This window comes from Ammospiza caudacuta, chromosome 2 (assembly GCF_027887145.1).
Source record: "Ammospiza caudacuta isolate bAmmCau1 chromosome 2, bAmmCau1.pri, whole genome shotgun sequence".
NCBI classification, from domain to species: Eukaryota; Metazoa; Chordata; class Aves; order Passeriformes; family Passerellidae; genus Ammospiza; species Ammospiza caudacuta.
In genome coordinates, this window is record NC_080594.1 from 50,701,774 (window position 1) to 50,724,687 (window position 22,914).

The 22,914-nt window shown below is 39.1% G+C and overlaps 1 protein-coding gene across 1 annotated transcript in view; it reads right to left on the reverse strand.

Annotated features, from left to right (window-relative positions):
• Nucleotides 1-22,914, reverse strand: part of ATP8A2 (ATPase phospholipid transporting 8A2) — a 277,870-nt gene that overhangs the window by 185,365 nt on the left and 69,591 nt on the right. Inside the window, exon 24 of the mRNA XM_058824803.1 lies at nt 9,396-9,568. Coding sequence (XP_058680786.1) covers nt 9,396-9,568 — 173 coding nt within the window. The remainder of the gene's footprint in view (nt 1-9,395; nt 9,569-22,914) is intronic.

Sequence of the window (22,914 nt, forward strand, 5' to 3'; positions counted from 1 at the left end):
CTGTGGGAAAGAGCAATTTAAAAGTGTAAGTGTGCCATTACATGGAAAACAGTAAGAGAAGGGAAATATGAAGGAGCAAGATTTAGAAGAGGTCATCATTAACAATGCCTATCGCTGTTATCTATTCTAGACACTATTGGAGAAGCAAGTTTGAAAGAGTAGAAGCAAAATGCATTCAACACACATGCCAAAACAAGATATCAAAGCAGCCTTCCCAGAATAGAGAGAAGCTATTTAAAACCTCCTTTTTTCAGAAAAAGCCTAAGAACAGCCTACTGGTGGATACAGAATCCAAGTCTCTACCATTTTAACACTGCCAGTGGTGTTCAGAATGCAGAGCTGTTAAGCTGAATGGTAGTTATGATACAGCAGAGAATCAGTTTTTCTTCAAGTTCTTGAGTATATCTTTGCATGTACAGGTATTCCTCACACATTTTCTCACTTGCTTTTTCTTAGAAGTACTAAGGAGAATTATTAGCACAGAGATAACATTTTTTTTTAAAGGATGAGTTTAGTGTTGCTCAACATAAGCAGGTGAGCATCCCTTACAGACTGCAAAACACAGAGGATTCTGCAAAGAATTCTTTCCACCGTCTGTGGGCAACTGTGCAAAGAAAAGTCTAGGCCCCAAAAAAGCTATTACACCACCAACATGGCTACTTTGCTAAATGGCTTCCAACTGGGCAGCCTTGTTTGCCCTGCAGAATATGGTGGTATTTACTCACACAGTTAAAGATCTATAGATCTACACATTTCATGCACATAAGCAGGCCAAAACCTGCATTGCACACTGGAGCCAGAGCCTCTTCATTTTTCTACTCATGTGAATAAACTCAAGGAGTTTGCTTCCTAGTCTAGCCTGCTGAATCAAATCAGGTTTACTCTGTTTCCCTCAAGCATAGTTTTGACTTTATTATCATGACTTCAAGGATATGAATAGCAGAGAAGTACATTTTAGCCTAGCCATTCATTTCAGTCTAAGGTCAAATTTTTCCAAATATTTAGTATGGATTCAGCTGTACACCTACTCAACTTAGACACACTGTAGAGTCAGCTTCCACCAACACTAAGCACTTTTGGAAACTCTGACCAGAGCTGTTTTACCAGTTCAGTGTCCCACATATTACTACAGTGCCCTAAAGCCCAGAGCCCTCATGAAGATAATTCCCTGCAGTACTAAGAAGCTTGCAGAACAGAGTGTTCCTGCCTCTGTAATTTTATATCTGTACTTTTAACAATGGAAAATACAATATTTGAGCTGGTCCTGTGGGATAGAGCACGAGACTCTGTTGGATCTTATGAAAAGAGTAAGATTACAGTTGGTTTGAGTCTTGTTTCTGAATGCAGTGCAGCACCACATATTCTTTAGAGGCCTTTGTCTTCTGTACCTTCATGCATCAGGGTTTTAGTGAAATTCAAATATTAAACTTGCAAGACAAAAATAAATATATCAATAAAAGCAAGGAGAATGCTCAAATCCTCTCCTAGGAAAAGTTTTGAGATCTTTAAAACTACCCAATATTTAGAGAAGAAAGTACAGAATAGTAAGAAATGATCAAGATAAGGCTACCTACTCCTTCATAACATCTTCAAACCATTAAAAGAAACAGAAAATGTAAACTATTTCCTTGGAATTGCAGCCTGGTGAGCAAGGAATTAAAGAACTTTTCTGCACAGCCAGAAACCTTTACAAACCAGTCACAAGGCTGCAGAAAGGCACCAGACCCTTGGCCTCCATCCAGCCTTATGGATCAGCAGGGAATTCCATAAGAGGAAACATTCAGTCACTCCCTAGCAGACAACACAGCACTGCTCCAGGAACACAGGAAAAGGGTATTTGGCACAACAGACAAGTGGTAGGAAATAAGGACAACTGTGTCAAGAGTTCAGTTGTGCCAGAATGCCTAAACAGGAAAAAACTGGCATTACTGAAGCCTAATGGAGAAGCAGAGTGTCTGACATCATTGGTTTGGGAAGAAGCTTTATTTGAGACAGGACAGTGAGGTGCAGTTAACCTACACACTTCATCATACTGAGAACCTGTTCTTACCAGACACAAGGGCATACACCAATGCATGTTTCTGTGCACTGTGTCAGAGACCATGTATTACACATGCCACACAAGCCATCTTGAAAGAGTTCAAACATTCTGCTGTCAGCTGAGATACAAAGTTACTTTACACTTGCACCGGAAAACAGGAGGAACCTGGGTAAGCCCAGAGTAAAACATGCACCACCCCCTGACCATAAAAAAGACAAAGAAAAACACCAAACACCTCCCCTCCAAAAAAAGACCCTACATATTTTGCTTAAAGAGATTAGTGGTATCACTTATACTTCCAATACCGTTTCTACAAAACAGAAGCTTAAAATAAAGGGATGCAAATAGTTAGAGGCATGTTCGCAAGCACAACTTTGCTGTAGGACCTTTCAATTAAAACCTGGTGACCTTTAGCATTCACATTATCACCCTCAACAGCTTTGCATAGGAAGTGAATTACATTATATTCAATAAAGGCAGCAGGGGAATTTCAGTGAGAAGAAAGTAATTGTTCCATTTGGAACTTGACCAGAAGACAGGGGTTAACACACCAACACTAGTGGAAAGAAAAATATACCAGCACTATGAATTTCTCATGGAAGAGAAGGTATTCCAAACCATAGTTTTATCTTTCTTCTAAAATAGCATACATTCCAGTAGCATAGTTTTTTCTCATGTGCAGTATCTATGGAATGTTTATTTTCCAGTTTGGGAAGTGTAGCGCTAAACATAGCACTGCTGGCTGCTCCTGCTCAGAAACTGAAGAGACCAGGAGCAATTTGGACAAGATATTGCAGTGTGGTGAAGAAACAGGCACTGATACCATTTGGAAGTGTTTGTGAGTATTATCACCCCATTGCTCAAGAGACAAATTTCACTTACATTTGACGAGATGGATCAACTGAACTGCTAAGATTTTAGTCACCTAAATATTAGACTCACAATGAAAAATGGTAACAAGTTAATCTTAAAAATAACAACTAGGGTAAACACTACTTGAAGAAGAAACTTACTAAGTTTTTTGTCAGGACATGCAGTATTTTTCCTACAAAATTGTTTCCAATGAAAAATGTTGATTTTAGCTGTATTCCTGCCTTTCCTCCAACCTTTTTCAATAACTTAGTGGTAAGTAAATTTGCTAGTAAGAATATTAACAGAAACAGGAAACAGAGGTGAAGCAGAATATTTCAGGAAAAGGTTTTTATTCCTTATCAGTTAAGAGCAAGAGAACTCACTCAGTTGGTCATCCAGTAGAAACAGAAATTGAACACTAAAACAGATACCAGATCTGAACAGAAATACGCAAGTGTAAAGCACAATACAAACTTAGTCTCTGAGCTAAGTATTTTTCTTTAATAAATTCAAAAAGGCAAACATTTTGCCAAATTGTGAATAGCAGTGGAAACTGGAACACTGATTGAACTTAGGGATTATTTCATTTGAATTATTTCCTCATCTGAACAAATAAAGTAAAATAATTGCTAAGAATTGGAACAGTCACAATAATGGGATGAAGTTAAGCAGTAAGAAATGTTTGGCTACATAGCATGAATCATTTAAATTCAGGCTGTCAGGCAGCTAATAGTTACCCAAGGGAAACATGCTTCACCTGTGTTATTTAAAAAACAAACAATACCAGTTAAAACAGTATCTTTAAGTACTGTTTAAGTGTAAACAGTACTTTTTCCCCCTTTAAACATTAGCTAAGCATTTGAATGATTTGAACTATGAAAGTGAGGTTCAGGAACTGTCATAGCTCAGAACACCTATTAAAAAGAACAGAAGTCAAAACATACAGCAGAAACTCACTTTGCCACTCAGAGGACAACATAATAACCAAAATTTGTAAGACCAAGCTCTCCTAAAGTTTTCCCATATTAGCTTTCCAGCACAGAACTGGTGACATTTTCCAAGTTTACTTAGCTCTTGCAAAGCAGCCAACAGGTTTTTAAGAAAAATAATCATAAGTCCCAGGATTGCTTTATACATCCTTACATACACACTGAACAGTTTAGGTGATCATTTCTAATCATCTGTGAGTATTCTTTATTCAAGAGTGCAGAGAGCACCATGTAATGCTGCAACTCCAAACTTTCCTCCCACTTCAATTATCTACAAACACTAAAGCTGCCAGAATGATTCTTCCCTCATGGTTTTCAAAGTCATAAGATGAATATTGCTGTCATGAGTTGGCAGAAATAGAATATGAGAATGAGCATTGATTATTTAGTAGGTGACAGATGAGTGGAAACAGAAGATGTACATACAGGAAAATGTTACACATGCACAATTTTCTTTGGGTCCAATTAACATTAGAATTGGCTATCTTACTCTTAATCAGAATTGAGTTGCATTTTTTGTCATGAAAATGGGGGTCTTATCTAATGAAAGCAACACACTTCTTTGATTCAATAAATAAATACACACTGAACTACGGCACAGAAGAATCATTTTGTCAAATACTAGCACCAGCAACAATATGCGAGTTGGGGGAATAAATATTTAAGAAGTATTGCAGATATTCATTTTGTCAGCTATGTTATTAATGTCTCCTCCAAATCATGATGGAAGACCAGAAGCACCCCAGCTGTGGCCTTACAACCTGAAGTGCTGAAACAACTTTCCTCTTGTCTCCTCATCTCTCTTCTCTCCTTAGCTGATGAAGTGACTCTAACAGTTAGCAACATGTACTCTTCACAAGCTGCTTTTTGCCTTCTCTTCTCCAAGCTTCTGCTTTCAATTCATTAAACCCCTTCCCTATCCACACCCAAACACACTCTAGTAAAAGGGCATGTTCATCTCAGAACATTTAGTGTCTGTTCTCAGAGCGATACCTGTGGGCTCCTGTCTTCACCCCAGCCTCCCTGCATGCTACCTGCAATAGAAATACAGAACAGGGTTTTCCTGTTGCTTGTTTAAAAAACATACATTGTCTCCTCTTGCTTCTTTATTCACTCAGCTCCTAACCATTATCACTACAGCTCAAATACTGCTCAAGGTACTGAAAGCAACAGTTTGTGCCACTATCATCTAAAGTTAGCTGGTGAGGTTGGGCAGAAGCCCTCCAGAAGTCGGTGTTCAGATGCTGAGCAACAACTGCACACACCTTTCACACCTAAAAGCAAGCAAAAAACATCCTGATGTAGTAGTCATGACATGACAAGTGCCTTTGTGGAAATAGCCTAGTCCATAGAAATTGCTGTTGCTGGATTTTCTCAATTTCTGTTCATGCTGCACCACTTTATAGACACCTCTCCAGAACAGGACACAGGATCAAAAGTATGGCAGAAAAGTTGATGGACTGTACAGCAATTGAAGCATTCTATTTATTTTTCCTATTACCTGAAACCCCTCCTATGTGGGCATCAACTCACTGTTCACTCAGCTGAAGAGCTGCAGGACCTAAATACACATATGGAAAAGAAACAACATCCCAGCATCACCACCTCAAGAAGTATGGCAGAAATGGTCAGTAATACAAGCAAAAGAGAAAAGAATCACACTGAGGCAACCCAGCTTGGGATGGGTTCCCAGCCTTATGCTACACATCTCTCTGGAGATGCTTGTTTTGTTGTGCTCATATCTGTGAAAGAAATTACACAAAAGACTACTTCTGCTGTCTAGCAATTAATTTTAAGTACTGAAGTACTTACAAACTGCTTAGAATTCTTTAATCTCTTAAATTATGATGGATTGCTTCTTCCTGATGGATGTCTTGTTAATATGGCATTAAACCCATACAAAGGCAGAGTCACTGCCACCTGCAAAGAAGTTCTATTCAACAACAATAACGAAAAGTTCCCAAAGCACAGTCATAAACATGTGTTACTGAAACATTGCATTAATTCAACTACAAATACTTCCAATTCAAGGCAGGCTCTTCAGTAGAGAATTAAATATGAATTTAAAATTATACTGAATTTTAAAAATATTAAATGCCATAACACCCAAGTTATATAATTCTCAGCTACTTTTATATTCAGAGCCAAATGCAACAATATGCTGTACCTAGCAGCTAGAGTATAAACACTAGATGAACGAAAACACTGTATTAGGTTATTAAAAGAATAATCTCACTTCTACCCAAAACTCAACATTTTGTGTCTCAAAAAACATCACAAAAAAACCAGGTCTGTTAAAGGAACATTTGAAAACCAGAGACAGGCAATCATCAGCTCGGATCTCATAAATGAAGTCACAAGTTCAACTGCCTTCCAAACAACATTTACCTCCACTGAAAAGTAAGTTTTGCTTGCTTTTGACATCCTGACATCCCAGTCAGTGTGAAGAACGATAATAAGATCTGTCAGTTTCTGGAAAAACTTAACAAACAAGGCTTTTTCTTAAGGAGTTGTTTGATTTGATTTTGCTAGCTTTACCAAGTCTCCCGAGGGGTATATTTTTCTCCACTGTGCCAATGGCCTGCTAGAGACACTGTAACAGTGGAAGACTTAACCCCATCAGAAGATACCATCTCTCCCTCTTAATGCAAAAAGGAGTCAGGTTTACTACAGTTTCATTTTAAGAGATTACCCTTGAGAATCAAGTTCAACTACAGTTTATGCCGAAAGCCCAGAAAATGAATATACAGTATGTCTTAACTATATTTTTAAAAAATTTTTTGAATGGTAAATGCAGCTGAAACTCCCCAGAGGAGATGAAAATGTTTTAGTAAATTTATGAAATATTAAGCCCCATGAATTTATGCAATGTTGAGGATATCAAGGCAACTCCTACTGTGGTTAAACATCATACCACTAAGTTAAAGAGCTACATCCCCTTCCCAATTAATATTTTCATTTGAAGACTACTCTAATTTGAAATGTCCTCTTTCTCAATTCCATTTTAAAACTTCTTCCTGTGAAGTATAAGTGCACTGCCTTATTTGACACACAAAGTACTATCGAAAACAACTCAGAGCATTAAAAAAAAATGTTTTTCTTGCTTCAGTATCAAGCACCTGGCAAGTGACTGGAAGGTTCTTGAAAAACCTTAAATGTTATTAAAAGCATTCCTCATTTTCCCTGGGGACTTAAAACTCAATTATTTTCATTCCTCCTTTTAAGCTATGAAATTACATCATCTCCTCCCCTTTGATTTATACTTTAAAGTACTTTTTCCTGCATTGTTCCTCAATTTGCTAATTCACTAATAAATAAAACTCCTGTTGGCTCCCCTCATGAAATAATGAAAGAGGAAATGTCCAGTATTGCATGTCTCCTGGCAAAACAGGACCATTCATTATATTCAGCTTATTATATATATTTTATGTGTAATTTTAATAATTTGCAATTTATTATTTGTTTCAGCTACACAGGTCTTTGGCTTAACTTGTCAAATCTTCAAGCAATAAACTAACAGAGTGCCTTGGAAGATCTCTCCAAAGCACTGTGATAGAGTAGGAAAGCAGGAGGTTTCCATCTGCTCTGTTTGTTAACTGCCCCTCAAACAGAGCACAAGACAGGGGCAGTTCCAAGTTCCCTTCCTGGACACTTGGTGCTCTCCAAGCCCAAGGTACCTTCACTCTGGCTCTACACTGGGGCCTGCTGCATTCCAAAGATGGCTACACTTGAGTTAGCTCCCTCTTGTAAAACACTTCCCACTCCATGAAACAGCTGCAGAAATGAGACCTCTGCTCTCAGGCTTTGTGCCTTCTTCCTCTAGCCCCCTGCTCAACTTTAAAAAAAATTAATCAGCAACAGAAGAAAAACTGCTGTCACTGAACATGACAGGGAAGAGCCTGTCTCCCTCATCTTTCATTCCCTTCTATTGCATGCTCATACAAATTGATACAAACCCCTCTGAGCCTCCTCTTCTCTAGGCTGAACACTAGCAGCTCTCAGATTCTCACTGTATGACAGATGCTCCAGCCCCTTTATCATCTTCATGGTCCTGAATGGACGGAGAGTCCTTTAATGGACTCTCTCCATTAAACCTGTTATATTAAGGATCTCAGAACTGGACACAACATTGCAGAAGTTACCTTGCCATTGTGGAGAAGGATCACCTCCCTCAACCTTTACCAATACTCCTTACACCTCAGCCCAGGTAACACCAGTCTTTGCTTTGCCACTTGGATTGATTGCTGGCTCATGGTCAGCTTGTCCACCAAGGATCCAAAGATCCTTCTGGACAAAGGTGCTTTCTAGCTCAGTAACTCCCACAGCTTACTGGTGTAAGGGGTTGTAACTCCTTAGGCATAGAACTTTGCATTTCCTCTTCTGGAGCCTCATGAGATTTCGCTGCTCAATTCTTCAGCCTATAGAAGTCCCTCAGAAGGGCAGCCAAGCCCTCAGTGTTATCACTCACTCCTCAGTCTTGTATCATTTGTAAATTTGCTGAGCTCATACTCCATCTAATGATCAGGTAATTAATAAACCCATTGAACAGCTCTAGCTGCAGTATCATGCACTACAGCAATCCAGAAAACAAATGGAAAGCAACTAGTGAGATAAAAAGCCCATGAGTTCAGCTATTTCAGCTACATGGACAGCACTCCTTTTGCCATGCGATACTTGTACCAAAGTGCACACATAAAAGTAAGTAAGACTGCAAAAAAAAGTAGTACAAGGTCTCCATACAGTCATTTCCCACAAAGCAGGTCTTGCTTCTAGAATGCAAATAAAACTTCCTGCCTGCCTAAATCAACAATCTCCACTAGGTCACAGTTCCCCCCAAATACCAGCAATGAGCACAAACGCACACAATCCTCAAAGCCACATAATCTTTCAAAGTTTAAAATGATGCAGCCTTCCTGCTACACAAAAAGTAAGCCAGCTTTTGGTTTTCATTTTCTTGGGGCTCTTATTTCCTTCCTTCTGAAGCAGTCATGACATAGGACCATATCTATGGCTATACCCACAAATAGCAACAAACTCTGCTGTGACTTAGCAAAGCCAGCAGTAGTCTAACATTTTAGTAGGGCAAATCACATTATCACAGGCTCACATAATACACAACCAGAAGTCAAGACCAACTTAAATTCCTGCAGTGACTTTCTCTAGAGCTGAGCTGAACAGTCACACAAACATTTTGATTACAAATGACGTCCATACCACTGCTTCTCATCAGCGCCTACTATAATCAGGCAATCAGGCACAATGTTTTCTCATGATCTTTCATCACTTTATAGAAGAGATCAGACTCAGCTGGGACTGACACTGGCAAAGGGAATTGTACTATTTGATGACACAATTTTAATGAAGGAACATGCCTCCTACTCCATAGAAGGAAGAAAGACACTACTAAGCAAGCTGCTCTCCAGCATACTTAAGTGTGGTGGTGTGCATCTAAGTTTGAACTTCACAGGTCTCACGCCCATTTTGTTACCCAAAACAAACACAGAATTCCTTACCTGCAACAAATGACCGCTTTACAGGAGAGTGCCAAGTCCAGAAAGCTCTGCCTGACTTCAAATGAAAGGGCATACTTCAGTGTGTGGCCATCAATAATCAGGGCAATATCATTTTCCTTGCCCAGTGACTCCCCCAGACTGGTACAATGTTGAGTCAGAGAAGCTCTTGTTGCCTGAAGGAAAAACAGAAAGAAAATGTTTCTTCCTAATATAAGAAAAGTGCATTCAAACTAGAGTAAGGTTTCTCCAGATCACAGCACACATGCACTCAAATTGGCACTGACTTGAGCTAGTGTGTTATCAGCACCTTGCGCAGACATCCTGACTGGTGTCACAAATTGGCAAAAGCTGCCTCTGCTTGCCTAGGAACTTGTCTTGTTTCAGAGCAGACTCCAGCATCTTTACTACACACTCCTGAATTATGGATGTGCCCAAAGCAGTTGTGATACAGCCTTCCCAACTGTAGCCCAAATACATCAACTTTCCAAACAGGTAGGAAAAGAATCAGGCCACTTTCACTAAAAGGGGAAGTGTGGGAGGAAAGAGGAAAATTTCCTTTACAATTCATTCTCTCTCATTTCACTCATTAGTATGGTAATCAAAACAAATTCACTCTGATCCACTAGAAAACTAGCCCCAAACTGGAGGCAAATTTACAGATTAAGTTAATGAGTGGGACAGAGAACACAATTCAGCCACTTGAAACACAGATTACCTTTTGCACCTTCTTCTTTAAAAGAATGACTGCATAATTCCCTGTTTCCCCATTAAAATGTGAGGGATTAGATTTATGACTTCATGGCATGCTTTATCTACACGGTACCTGAAAATCTAACACAAAGGCAATGACTGTGCTTCAACCATTAGAGACCAGTGCTGGGAAATCAAGGGTAAGTCTTCTGGGAAGAAAGCTGTTTTATCTAGTTCAACACTACTGTGCAGGGTCAACATACACAGAACTCCAAGGATGGTATAACAGATACAGTTTGGTTAATGCTATCAATAATCGAATTTTATCCCAAGAGCCTCTGCCCCTGGGATCTTGGACTATCATTTCTTTTTCTTTACTGCTTCCTCTCAGTCTTGCTCAAACATTTTTCTTGCTCTCAAGTGCAGAATTAACCCCTGTCCTTCTCCTGAATGCACACACAGGATTAAATGCTTCTCTGACTATTTGAAACCAAGGGAGAACTCCCTGCCCTTATTCCCTGTCTAGCACTTGGGGCACTTTAGAGGGACTTTTCACCTGACCCAAAGGAGGGTGAAGGCCAGAGCCCAAGCACTCCCCCCTACAGAGACAGAGGAGAATCTGAGGGCAAGTTCAGGAGGGTTACTGAATATCCATCATCTATTGCTCAAAAGACAAAGCCACAAGAAAACTTATAAAAGGTGGTATTTCTCATCAGTTGAGGATACCAGTCCCTCCATTGCTTATTATCATGGATACAGATAAGTCTCATCCAATTAATGTCCTGGTCATGGAACTTACTCATCTTACATGTAAGATGACACAGAATCAGGAACACTGTTAATAATACCCCAACACACTATAAATCAAGGATTACAAATGAGACACTTCATTTTATCAGCACTTTGTACAACTCTCAATATACTCCTCCATTTGCAAGGCTAACTTACAACCTAACAGCTTTATACAGTAAAAAAGCGTGAATTATTATTTCTGTTTCTTCCAACTACTTAAAATTGCTGTGTTTTAAAAAAGAAAACCAACTGTTACTCCTATAGGCCAGTGCAATTAAGCCAAATAAACCAGACCCCATTCTCAATGGGTATATAATGACGACCTTCTAAGCAAGCAGGGGAACAAACATTTGGAAACCATAGGGAACTATATCCTTCTGTGGGCAACTCATTAATGGTAACTAGAGTAAAAATCCCTATTTTGATCCCCAGCTTTTACGCTGTGCTTGACATTAAGGGATAAGTTTCTGTGAGTCACATCAAGCAAGACTAAGTCAATCCTTTACTAGAACAAGCATGATGGAGCAGAAATCAATAGTAATCCTAAGAAAGTATCTCACATCTGTGGAATACCCCTGCCTTTTTTACTGAATATCCATAAAGCCTAAATGGTAAGTTTGTCAGGGCATCTGACAGAAATAGAGTACTAAAAACAAATAAAGCAAGCCTTTCACTTAGCCATAATAAACTTGGTTTTCCTTCCCAGGCACAGAGCATCCAGCTGCCCTGGGGAAACCCAGAGAGGCGCGTGCCAATCAAACCTTATGGTAGTGGCATATTGATTTCCATCAAATATTAAAAATATACAGCTTTACTTGAAAGTCAGAAGGGGCAAAAACTGAAAAGTCCATCTTCTTAGTAGCCTTGATTCAGTGGGTTACTCTAATAAATACAGACACTTTGTAAGCCAGTAGAGGACGTGCACATGCTTAAGCGGTCAGTTGAATGAGAGTAACATTATCAGTTTAGAGCTTTACAAGGGCTTAAAAACTCATTCATAAGACCACCGAGTGTCAGAGAACAAACATGAAAAAAAAAATTGTAAAAATTCAACTACAGAGCTCAAACTGAAAAAGCTAAGGAAATGAGGTTTCAATTTATTTTTATTCTACTTTTAGACCTTAGACATGATGAAGGGATTTGTTTCTAAAAACATGAACAATTCTGACATAAATGCATTTAAGGGTTAAAGATGTTACAGTCTCTGTGCTTGAGTTAAATTTAAGACATAGTGCTACATTCCATAATAAACCTATCCCACCTGCTCTTCCTGTTTGTTTTTTCATTTCCATTTTAACAAGTTGGGACCACAAATACAAACCCTCAGCAGAGCATTTACTTGCATTACTGCCTTAAAATAAACTTTCAGATTTTACTGTTCTCTGTGTGCATAATTTCCATACAGAACATGAAGTAACATCATTAGATCACTATTATAAATCTTCATAGCAGACTAAATTTGTTGACAGACAGAAAACAAAAACATCCTGAGGCAGAGTTTGTGTGGTCTTCTCTGGACTGTACACTCAGGATCTTTAACAAACCTTGTGATAGCATGCCTGCATATTCTCACTTCCTAAAACCTAAGGAAAAATCCCTGCTGTGTCCAGCCATATGAATTACAATACTAACAAACATTCTGGGATTTACCAGGCTATTATTTTGTAGGTTAATAGAGCACATATCAATACTTTTTACATGATGCTTGAAGTCAACTGTGAAGTCAACGCAATCAGAGTAAATGTAATCAGAAACTCTGCTGATTTCACTAAAAACAAGAGCAGTCTCCTCATGCTGTAATAAGAAACATTAGGAATGTTGTATAGGTTACTTAATTAGAACTTAAGCTTTTTTTTTTGTGTACACCATGTGCCTTTGGGTGGTGCTTGTTGTTGTTGCTCTTGAGGTTTTTTTTTTGCTCTGTTTTGGTTGGGTTTTTCTAGAAGCAGTGCATCATACCATCCATTCCCTCCCACCAGAGCTTTGGACACTACAGCAAGAAATGTTGGTATTTGAGGCAATGAAGTGTCCAACACAGAATGACAGTATCAGATGCTTGCCAAGGAAAAAAAACAACTCAGAAAGACTTGCAAAAATTGAGTGCAGAAGACTCCAGCAGGGTAACAGCCACTCCCTAAAAGACGCTGATACCCAGAGAAGAATTGGACAATTATTATAAGACAATCAGTTCTAAATCTCCTCTTTCCTGCCCTGCATTTCCCTGGAAAGGCTCACAAACTCACTGAAGTTATAGCAGGAGATAGGACAAAATTTTTGGCAACCACTACACTCATGGTTCATTGTAAGCATACAGCAATCCATAAGGAAACCCATAAGGAAAGACATCTCAGGAAGAGAAGTCAGTGGCTTGTAGCATCAGGTAGGCCAGAAGGCATCTTTAGCTGAAGAGAGCCACTCAGCCCTGGATCTGTAACCTCTGACAGACATACTCCCATACAGCTAAAATCAGCCTTACATTCTGGCTGCCCACATTTCATGCCCTCTTGGGTGGAGCATGGTGCTAATCATGCCATGATCATGGGTATGGCCTTCATATGGGCCATTCACTTTAGAGCTGGACTCAATGGTCCTCTGAGTTCTTTCCAATTCAGAATATTCAGTGTATCACCTTTCTTGAACAGCCATTCCTCCATCTCCAAAGACCTAAAATGAGCCTCACAAAACAAGCTCCTGCAGTAAGAGATGTTAAACTTACACATTAGGCTTACTTACTTACACTATAAGCTAAGTCAATCACAAACTATTTGCTTCTGTAGTTATCTTGGAAGTACTGCTAGCTACAGCAGCTTGAAGGGTTTTCCAAGCTAACTTCTTTCACCATCCTATGTTTAATTTCTAAACCACTAGTTCTGGTATGAATGAGATTAGATAAATTAGACAATCTGCTAACTCACTAGAGTGCACTGAAGTGCCAGCTCAATTTGTTTTACCAATCCACGAATTTGCTTTTTACAGCTGCTGTTTTCCTTCCCATCCACGGATAATCTGAATCATCAGATGTAACAATTCTTTCACCGTGCTGAAAAAAGTGGTTTCAATCAAAGCACCAGCCACATCCCCTTCCCCCAGTGTTAAGTGAAAATTATTCCAAGAGAAATTGAAATTAAGCAAGGAATCCATTGCATAATCCCAATCAAGATAACACTGGCCAACCCTACTTAATGGGAAATTTTCCAATCTTCATTGCAACCTAGAAGTTTCACCACATTAAGTGAAATCTTTGAATTCAATCTGCCGGGCTGCTGTGCCAAAGAGATCTGTAAAGACTTCTGGCAGAAGCAAATTTACAGGAAAATAGGAATAACCAACATAGAGGCAAGAAAACCTAATGCTTAAACCAAAGCTGGCAAAACTATTAGAACTATTTAAAGCAACACCCCTTGGGCAGAAGAGTCACTGGAAGTGCTTGCCACAATAAATAGCACATATGCAAGAGCTAACCTTGAAACCTGTCCTGGAACTTAGAAAGAAATATCACTTTCAGAACAGATCCTCACTTTTGCCAATCTTCCAAGTTTGGTACCAGACTTGACTAGGTCAGCAAACTACTTTAACTTCCAAAAGCAAACAGGAACTTCTAAAGACCTAATTATAAGGAAGGGTGCAAGCATATAGCCACAAACCCTAGTGAAGATTACTTCATGTTTATGGCAGTAGTCCAGCTACAGGACTTGTCAGTTCCTCTGTTCCTGCTCTTTTGTGATTCCTATAATTGATCAGGCTTCAAACAGTTGGTTTTTTAACTGCTTCTGTGTACTCTCATAATTTAGCTGGGGATGGAAATACCAATTCAAACACAATTGTGTTTTCTAGGTGCAATGTCGCAGACATTTTTTCATAGAAATCCTTTCTTTCAGATTTCTGCATCTTCTGGGAAGCAAAGGCCCCAGAAGAAGAATGTAAACAATTGTTATCAGCTGCTGTGGCATGCAATAGGATGCACCTGTGATTGGTTCATGTTCCATGTGTTTATAATTAAGGGCCAATCACAGGAGCAAGCTGGGGACAGAGTCCCGGGACACAGAACTTTGTTTTAGATTCTTTTCTATTCTTAGCTTAGCTTAGCAGCTCTGCAACTTCTCTCTTTGTTCTTTTTAGTATAGTTATAATGTATTATATATCATATATCAATAAATCCAGCCTTCTGATCAAGAAACAAGATTCTCGTCCTTCTCTCACCCCAAGCGACCTCCTCAGGACGCTGTAATAGTGCAATGTGTCACTTGCTTGTATAAACGGATACAAAAGCCACGGCCCATAAAATGGATACTCAAAACATCAGTAGAATTGAAAATACTTAATTACTAATATTGGAATATGTATGGTGTAATATAATCAATTCTACAACAACATGGGCCTCCACATTCAACTCACAAAAAATTTCAGAGAAGCATTTGCACACTTTCTCAACAATAAGGAAATTCTTAAGAGTAGCCACAAAACCACTCTGGCTTTCTTCTACTCTAAAAACCATATAACAATGCAAAAAAAAAAAAAAATCAAACTTGACAGCAGTGTGGGCATTAATCTTGCTAGATGTGCAACAGATAAGGCAGTGCATGGGGAACAGAGCAGGCTGTGTTCCTGGAAATACACCACCTGTAAGGTCCTTGTAAAACGAGAAGTAGAAATATTAGCAGGGAGGTTGTTCTGTTTACTAACTTACTAAAAACAGCACTATTGAGAGATGACCCTGAAAATTACACATTTCTGAAGCCAAATTTTAAGAGTTCATCCCTTCCCTAGCTTTACAGAAGAAGAGGATATAAGGACACTCTAGCTGAGAGCCAGGAAAACCCTTAAGAGGCAAAGACTAACTGTGAATACTTCACTACTTCACATTTAAAAATAAATACTACCAACATTTCCCAGTTTAGAGGAAGTCTGAATACTTCTACAATACAGGATTCACTTCAAATTCAACCTGTACACACAAAACCATTTAGCAAATGGATTGTGGAAGATCAGATCCCAGCTGCACACCTTCAATTTACTCTTTTAAGTAAGATCAAAACTAAGAGAAAAACTAACAAACAGGCCCATCAATAGCTGTTTGCTCAGTATTACTGCAGTACTCAGACTGCATCACATACTGATTTAGATACATACAAGCACACAGTGTGTGACTACTCCAATATCACCTTACAGCCATTCTTAAAACATGTCAATCAAATGACTGTCACAGATCTGACATGGCAGAATTTATTATTTAATAACACCACGATTCTGCTTGATGAATATGATCTCCTACCATGCCAAAAAAAAACATCATATGGAGGACCCAGAGAAATTAGATAGGCTCACTCAAATCATTTTCATAGCTTTGAATTTAACTTCAACCTGAAATTCCTTCAGTTGGCCAAGTAATTTAAAATGTCTCAATACAAAGAGTCCTTAATCTGCATAGCAAATCTCAGGTTATCACTGAGATCATTATATTCAGACCAGATATTGCATTCAGATATAAGATAAATAGATCATACCAAAATTTTTCTAGCCAGGGGCAGCTGAAAGCCCTGATGAATTTGCCCATCAAGAGCTGTAGCAAGTGCTGTGGAGAATGATTCAAAGATGTTTCCAGTTCTGCAACAAACTTTTATGCAGGAACCAAGAAACTTGGTTAAATAGGAAAAAAAAATACACTCTGAAGGAACATCTGTCCTGTCATCTGCACATTTATCTACAAGCATGTTCTACATAGTTTAAAAAAAGAAAAGAAACGGAGCTTTTCACAAACTTCATCTGATCACAGAAAAATTATCTCCAGAAGTGTCAGATATACCATCTCAAACACATATGCTGTGAAAAGGGCTGCAGGTACTTCCAGTATCTGCCAGATGAGTTTAAGATCATGGCAAGGAAGAGCATCAAAGAGCTGACTATTCAAAAAGCACATGGGGAAGTACTCAAGAAAACTTAACACAGCATGTCAGGTGGTTGCACACTAAACTTCAGGCTCTCAGTGAAGAAAAGCAGCATCTTTAATATGGAACATTGATGAAGTCTCCCCTGCAACCCCAGAGCTGGAGAGGCTTTGAGGTGGGGAAGAAGGAGGGAAGAATTAGGAGCAAAGAAAGGCTTCTGCCAAATCAAGAAGTAAAATTGATTTGTTCAAGACTTCACTAACCAGTCATCTCCCACCCTGCAGATTAAATAACATGGCAGTGCATGCTGCCAGAAGTGGTGATCCTTGTATCTTAGCCTTTTGAACTAAAACCTGACGTCGTTTGCAGCACTACTTTTTCCTCACATTAAAGAGAGAAATGCTGATTATAGCAGTGGCATCATAAAAATCTCCTTACTGTAATCTTGACTAAAATACGGATTAATTAAAGAAAAAAAATCAAGAAAAGTGACAAAAGTCTCAGCATTCTCAGACAAAAGAACTAGCATCCTAAGTAGTTATCCAGTGCAACATTGTTGCCAAAGGCACCATCTTGAAAGCCACAAGTCTTTTGCAATCCTCCTTTCAGTTTCACGAGGGCAAAGCTGGCAGCATAAGAAACAATTGTAGAAACAACTGCAGTCAAAAGGGCAATTCATCAAAGTTCTTCAAATGCTATGGAAGACAATACTGCATTTGTTCAGTTTGACATTTTTTTAATATTTTAGCAAGAAGCATGTGTATCCTGGGACAACCAAAGATTTCAAACATTATAGCCCCAACCCTGCTCTCTTCACACTCAGAACAGCATTAGGCTTATTACACTATTTTCATTTACTCCACAACTACTCTATGTAGGTGACTCTTTCTATTGCTTTCAATATATAGTAGATATTTGATCACAGAACAGTTTATGGTGCACATTAAGAAAGTTTACGTCTCATATCACAGAAAGCTCAAAGAAGAAATGCTTGTTCTGGACGCTAAAACATCTGTGTGATTACTAAAACCAACTGTGCTCTGCCAAGAGGAAGTAGCCTGTTAGTTTTGCCAGCAAGCTAGAATGATTTAGTCATTATATTATGGTATTTTAGCTTTATTAAATTCATTCAAAAGAATGGACTTTTTATTTCCTTCTACTTTTTCTCTTTGGAACATAATCCAGCTTTTCCTGGAAGCAAACAAACAGAAGCCCACTCTTGAAGACACTCCTTCAGGAAGTTACTGATTCTTGCCAAGTAATTTCTCAGAGGTAACAGCCCACTTCTCAACCTGATGGATAAGCCTTCAGATCAAGGAGACCCCACAACCTTCTGTTTTAGATCATGAAGATACAGGATTCTCTGTTACACTGTCTGAACCACAAGTTTCTGTGTTGCTCTGTTTTAAGTTGTCAGTACACATCAATGCCCCCAAACAGCTGAAGAGAATTCAGCCAAGAAAATAACACTGGTATGCAGACATACAAGTCAGTCTATAATTTACTCCCCACTGCCCCCAAAAAAGAGGGCATTTTCTCCTTATACGAAATCACAGGACGTTTTGAGTTGGAAGGACCTTTAAGATCATCTAGTTCCAACCCCATCCCTAGACTAGGTTGCACAAAGCTCCATCCAGCCTGGCTTTGAACACTTCCAGGCGTGGGGCGCCTGCAACTTCTCCAGGCAACCTGTTTCAGTGTCTCACCCCCCTCAGAGTAAGGAATTTTTCCTTAACATGCAATCTAAACCTACTATTTTACAGTTTGAAGCCATTTCCCTTTGTCCTGTCACTATATTCCTGTAAAAAGTCCCTCTCCAACTTTCTTGCAGGCTCCTCCCTTCAGGTACAGGAAGGCAATTAGGTCACCCCTAAGCCTTCAGGTAGAATGCTTTAAAGATTCAGATCTCTGCTACAGATATTGGCTTTTTCATATATTTATACCTCTATATATGTATGGGTTTTCTTTATATACATAAAGTGCAAATTATAAATTATCACTATTATTATTGTTGTTCTTATTATTATTGACCACTTTGGTTGATATAAATAAAATTCAGCCATCCTGACTCAGTGAGATTTGAACTTTCCTGAGACAAAGAACAGCCCCCAATGCAGCCAGGACTACACTAAAGGAGTTCTATCACTGCTAGCAAGTAAGGAATCCATGTTTATTAATGGATAAAAGACTGAACATTAGTCACAATGAAATACAGATGAGATGACAGAGCTCATTTCTCCTCCAGACGAATGCTACGCATAAGGAATGCATAATATTGAGTAGTTTGATTTGTACAAAACAGGACTGACTCAAGATGATTTTCTCATTATGCAGTTACCTTTCCAGCACAGACACATGCATGTGTCAAAACTACTGTTTACCATGACAAAATTATTTTATATTTTCAAGACACATTACATGTGTAGTCTGGAAAAGAGAAATTTTTGGTTTTACCCTTTGATGTAAGGTAACATCAATTTGTAAGACATCAAAATAAAGCTGGAAGAACAGAATTTCTCTCTCTAAAGACTAATAAAACTTAAATGGGGCTAGAGAAAGCTATAGCTTCAATTATTTGTAGTCTTCCACTCTTAATTTCCTCTCTAAAATCCCCCTTTAAAAAAAGACCCCAACTGCTGTTAGCATCTGTGCAGTTAATAGCTCAGTGGAATGGTGGTGTAAGTAACAGAGGCCATACTGCTGTCGGAGTTCATAGCCAAAGTTATTCCCACACTTCAGTAAAAGGAAACTGCTTTGAGAATTAAGCCAAACAGCAAACTCTAAGCTACTTGAGACAGTCCCAACATACAACAACCCAACCTGTCACATTAGTCTTCTTTTCAAGTGCTTGTGTACTATCAAATCTGTTTCTCAAGAAAGTTCCAGAGCCACTGACTAGGACAAGCAAGCTCCGTAATAAAAATGACTTTTAAGAAGCAGAATGCTTTTAGCCCATGTTGTTTGCTTAAAGCCCTGGTTTTGATTTAGTAACAATACATGTATTGAGCAGAAATATAAGAGAACTCACAGTTCCTGAAATACCCTTTGAGATTTTACTTCTACCTTGACAGCATGACAAGCATCAGAAGTTACTCATACTCCTTGGAATATGTACTTTTCCCTTTTACCCAGGGCTGACTAGGCAATAAAACAACACACAAAGGGGGTTTCCAGAAGGATCTGATACAAGCTGTACTCCCATGACCTTACCTATTCCCCAACAGCCTCCCAAAAATAAAGAACAAGTGCATTCATCGATTGTTTCCATCCAACTGGGATCACTTTGACTCCTTCAAGAGTTAGGTCAGGCTTCCTGCCCTTTGGCAGCTGCTCAATGGTGGGCAGGGTGCAACAGTCCACCCTGGACACTTCATTGCTGGCTTCAGTCCCATCTGCCCTCTCAGGACTTCTAATGAAGCAGAGCCTAGAAGCAGAAAGCAAGGCAGCATTCTCCTGCTTGGGTCAGCCCCTTTGGCAAGCTACTGGAAAGGGGTGCTCAAACCTGTCTTCTGTTTAAGACAAAACCTAAAGTTTAAACCTAAAGTTTTAAAGCTTCTGTTTAAGACAGCACCTAAATTGCCCCACCAGGGCAGATAAAGGATATGAAAACACTACATGTGCCCTGAAGGACATGGACACTCCCACACCTGGGAAACACAGACTGTCAGAGGAAGAAGCAGAGATCAAAAAGCTGGAACAGCAAGGATACAGGGAAACTGTATTTTCCCTTGTGTCCCAAAACTAAAAGTAAGAGCTCTATAACTCTGCATCCAAGCAGAGGACAGTAGCAGAACTAAAAGTGCTTACTTAGACTACAGGTTTCTAAACCCATAAATTACAGTGCTAAAATACAGGTACACATATACAGGAAAGGGAGAAACATTATTGAGTTACACAAGCAAGATGCTAGGAAACATTCAAGCTAGATCACAGATCTTCACTATCTGAACACTTCTAGATCTGTATGATCAAATAACTCTCATTTAACAACTGAAGAAAAGTTACAGAAGAGCTATCCAAAGCACCACACATAAATTATGGAAATTAAAGAATTTAGTATTATAGTATCAGAATACCAGAAATCCAGACAGCTATGTATTTGTTCAGCTGATACAAGACCCATCTACAAAGCATTAGATCATGAAATGAGAAAACCATGACAGAACTATGAAAATAGTTTTATGCATGCCAGCCTGTTCAATCTACTTACTAGTTTTGCTCAAATAAGATTTGTCACAATGTAAATTCTTCTGCTGCACTTTGATTACAAAATTAGTACTTCATAACAATAACATCAGGTAAATGCCTCAAGATTGTCCAGCTTGAACACTTTTATCAGAGAAAGTCAGAAGATTATATTTGCTAATAGAACTCTACCAAGATCAATTCATGCTCAATGCTACTTACCTTCAAAACACCAAAAGAAACACAATCCTTCTGTCTTGCAATTTGAGCACAGCAGATTACAGTGACAAAAGGACAAAAATTGCTGTCCAGAGAGCTTGTGGAAACCCCATCCCCAGAAATGTTCAATAAAGGCCAGGTTGGATGGGGCCCTGAGCAACCTGTTCTAGGGAATGGAACCCTTGCCCATGGCAGAAGGGGTTGAAACTAGATCTTTAAGGTCCCTTCCAACTCACACCATTCTACAGTTATATGAAAAATCAAAAGGTCTGGAAAAGCAAATATAACCAAGCATTCTTTGAACAAATAATTTTAACTTAACTGGTAGCAGATATGTGAGCAATGACAAACTAGATGTGGCATAGACCCAAATTCTTCCTCCTGCCCTCAATTCCACCCTTGAAACAGGGCACAGGGCAGTCGGCTCCTCCAGCCCATCCTTTGCCACACAAAGTCACATAAAGAGCCAGCAGGAGGATACAGCCTCCCCTCACCTCCTCCAGTGTCTGGAGAAGTGGGGCCTGGGTCTATGGACCACCTCCCCACAGGCAGTCCAGAAGTTGCCATACAACTGTCACTTTTCATGTTGAATTTTACTTCAATTCTAAAGCCAAATTAATTATTGTGCCTATCTTACAAAAAAGGTTTACTCCTACACCACAGCTTCAACTAGGTTGAATGATAAAATGGAATGGCTGGAGGCTCCTAAAGAGCCTGAAGCCTATCTAGAGGGTTTTAAAAACGTGACTACAACATGATAACATGGAAACATGAAAACATGATAAAACATGAAAAGCTAAGGGTTTCTAAGAGATGACGGTACACGGCATCAAGATCTTTCTAAATATCAGCCAACAGCCCAAGATTATTTAGGCTACTTGTCTCTCAAACAGCATTACCTTCTCAGCATAGGCTATACCCTTAGGGAAGGGTGATGTACATGAACAAACACACATCTCCTGACAGCAGCTTCAGAAAGACACTGCTTGGTCATGCTCTGGCCTTACATCACTCTTAGGTAGTAGTAGAAAAGGAAACAAGCATGAACAAGGGCAGCTTTGCCACTGGCCTCCTTGAAGATCAAAGGAAGTAAAAGCCTCCACTCAGCTGTTCCCTAGTAATTTTCTTAGCTAAGATTATTTGGGAAAAAAAAGTCTTGAGCATGTAAAGCACTTCCAAGTTGCACAGGAATAGAAAAATGGCCTTTGCTAAACACAGACCTATTTAATACTACATGAGGTGACATTAAAAGGCTACTTGCCCTTGCCATCACGTCACAAGTTTAAGGCAGTTTCTTCACCAGCCACAGTTCAGCCAGAACTGAAATTCCAGACACACTGCAAACCTGAAAGATTACATGTGTTCAGTGGACAGTTTAGTGTCTTCATACTTTCAAAGCTCCACAGGAGACAACAATCCCAGGTAGTGCTTTTGAGAGGAATGGAGGTGAGATGTATTTGCTTGGTTCAGTGACTGATGAGTTACATCCAAGGGCATTCTCTAAGAGCTGTACTGATAGCGGACAACTTCATATAACTGTTTTGATAATCTTGAAGTTCCAATATTGTATGTAATCTATGGGAGAGCTCCCAAACAAGAATTACTCACTGAAACAGTATTAATGTTATATAATCTTCAAGTCATGTAAAAACTGGTTTTGTCAATTTAGTACTTTAGATTTAAAACAAAATCCATAAAAGTCTTCTCCCAACCAAGGCAACAAATGTTTTACTTGGGGCAATGAATTC